Genomic DNA, 2,264 nt, shown 5'->3' with positions numbered 1-2,264 from the left:
TTTTCTTCTATCAGTAGCCTTTTAAAAGAAATATCAAAAACAAAATATATATCATATTTATATTATTATTATGTTGAGGCTAGTTGAGTCAGTGCACTTGAGCACTTTTACTTTCTATTAACTACGAGGTTTCTTCTTAACCCCTCTTTACGCCTTGTCTGGATTATTGTTTATAACTTTATCAGATCTGCATACCTCCCCGAGGAGCTTGTAACCATTCTGAGATTCAATAACGCGGTGTTGATAAGCCTGTCAGTTTTCGTAAATAATTTCAGGGCTCTATACATATTTATAATATAGATAAATTATCAACTCAATTGAATATTTTTGTGGCCCTGAAAAGGGCCTTTTGAATAAGTGGTGTTTGTTTGATATAACGCAATTTACTTGGAACTAGTATACTTAGTGACAGCTTTTGTTCCTTCACTAACTGCGTGCTTAGCCAGTTCACCGGGAAGTAAAAGACGAACAGCAGTTTGAATCTCCCGACTAGTAATGGTGGAGCGCTTATTGTAGTGTGCTAAGCGCGAAGCCTCAGCAGCAATACGTTCGAATATGTCATTCACGAAGCTGTTCATGATGCTCATGGCTTTCGATGATATACCAGTATCGGGGTGGACTTGCTTTAACACTTTATAAATGTAGATAGCATAGCTCTCCTTCCTCCTGCGCTTCTTCTTCTTATCGTTTTTGGTTATATTTTTCTGAGCCTTTCCATCTTTTTTGGCTGCTTTTCCGCTAGTTTTTGGTGGCATGATTTCTGATTTTAAATTTTAATCGTCGATTTGTTGTTGAAAATTGAGTTCGAGTCGGTAAAAGTTAATACCTTGACTCAATTATAGTGGTAGACATTTCTAGATTATGTCCACTGGGTAAATGACGAGTGCTCAATTAATTTTATTGTTTAGTTTAGTTAATAATGGTACGGATGTCCGCGTATCTTCCTGTAGTGTGAATAGGTTGTTGGTGTAGATTTTGCAATAAAGTGTTGTCATGTGCATCTATTGATTTGAATAATTTGAGAGCCCTGTCTTTAATGTATAGTTTGATAGGTGTGATTTTTAGATCCCTTTGAATATCGACATTTCTTATGTACCAGGGAATGTTAAATATTTTTTTAATGGCTATATTTTGACATGTTTGAAGTTTGTTGAAGTTAGTTTTTGAAGTTTTGGAGAAAGCAATGAAGCCATATGATAGCGCCGGACGCATTATCTGGGTATAAAGCAACTTTTTATTTATGATACTTAGAGCCTTGTTTTTGTAGAGCGGTCGTAAATGGTTTAGCATTGTGTTGATTTTATTTCTTAGATTGTATATGTGCGTGCTCCATTGGAATTTCTTGTCAAATGTAATCCCCAGGTATTTGATGTGGTCTTCCCAGTCTATATCGGTGTCATTTACTTTTAATTTTGGTGGATATTGCCACCGTTTTCTGGTTATGAAAATTGCCTTCGTTTTATCGTTATTAATTTTAATTTTCCATTTTTGGAAGTAAGAAGTGACACAGTCAACATGTTCCTGTAATGTGTTACTGACGTTTAAAGTATTTTTATCAGCATAGAATATACAGGTATCATCTGCATATAGGGCTAGTTTAGATGGTTCTAGCTTTGGAATGTCGGAAGTGAAGAGATTGTATAGGGCTGGAGACAATGGAGAGCCTTGAGGCACCCCTGCTTCAATAAATCTGGGGGTTGATAGATGATTATTGATTTTGACTCTGAATTGTCTTTTATGCATGAAGCTACCAATGATTTTGATGATGTTGAGAGGTAGATTTAGGTCGTACATTTTAGAGATGAGGCCATCGTGCCAAACTTTATCAAACGCTTTCTCAACATCAAATATTATCATGCCCGTCGATTTATTTTCTCTAAGTGCAGATTGGATGTATTGTGTCACTCTTGCCAGTTGTAGATCGGTCGAATGGTTGGCTTTGAAGCCGAATTGTTCGTCCGGTATAAGTTTTAGGCGATTTGTTTCGGTCTGCAGTCTATTTAGAATGACTCTTTCAGCTAGTTTCCCCATAACTGGAAGTAGGCTGATAGGTCGCCAGTTTTGCGGGAATGTGTGGTTCTTGTTGGGTTTCGGGAGCACAATTACTAATGCTTCTTTCCATTTATCTGGAAATTTACCTAACTGTAGCATGGCATTGATTATATTATTAATTATGATGATTGATGCTACAGGCAGATTTTTGATACAGCGGTTACTAATTTTATCAGCACCTGGAGCCGATTTTGTTTTGATAGAGTAGATAA

General features: G+C 36.5%; 1 protein-coding gene across 1 annotated transcript; it reads right to left on the bottom strand.

Annotated features, from left to right (window-relative positions):
- Nucleotides 1-335: 335 nt before the first annotated feature.
- On the bottom strand, nucleotides 336-770 carry LOC119664230 (histone H2B). Its single transcript, XM_038073757.1, has one exon. It carries the CDS (start codon nucleotides 753-755, stop codon nucleotides 384-386), a length of 372 nt encoding a protein of 123 aa, XP_037929685.1. The 5' UTR covers nucleotides 756-770; the 3' UTR covers nucleotides 336-383.
- Nucleotides 771-2,264: the final 1,494 nt, after the last annotated feature.

Source organism: Teleopsis dalmanni, unplaced genomic scaffold (genome assembly GCF_002237135.1).
Source record: "Teleopsis dalmanni isolate 2A unplaced genomic scaffold, ASM223713v2 unscaffolded_contig_1643, whole genome shotgun sequence".
Lineage (NCBI taxonomy): Eukaryota > Metazoa > Arthropoda > Insecta > Diptera > Diopsidae > Teleopsis > Teleopsis dalmanni.
Note: the sequence above shows the minus strand (reverse complement) of the source record. Positions and strands in the feature narration are given on the sequence as shown.

Coding starts and splice junctions, on each gene's coding strand:
- LOC119664230 (XM_038073757.1), bottom strand. CDS start 755: ATGCCACCAAAAACTAGCGGAAAAGCAGCCAAAAAAGATGGAAAGGCT.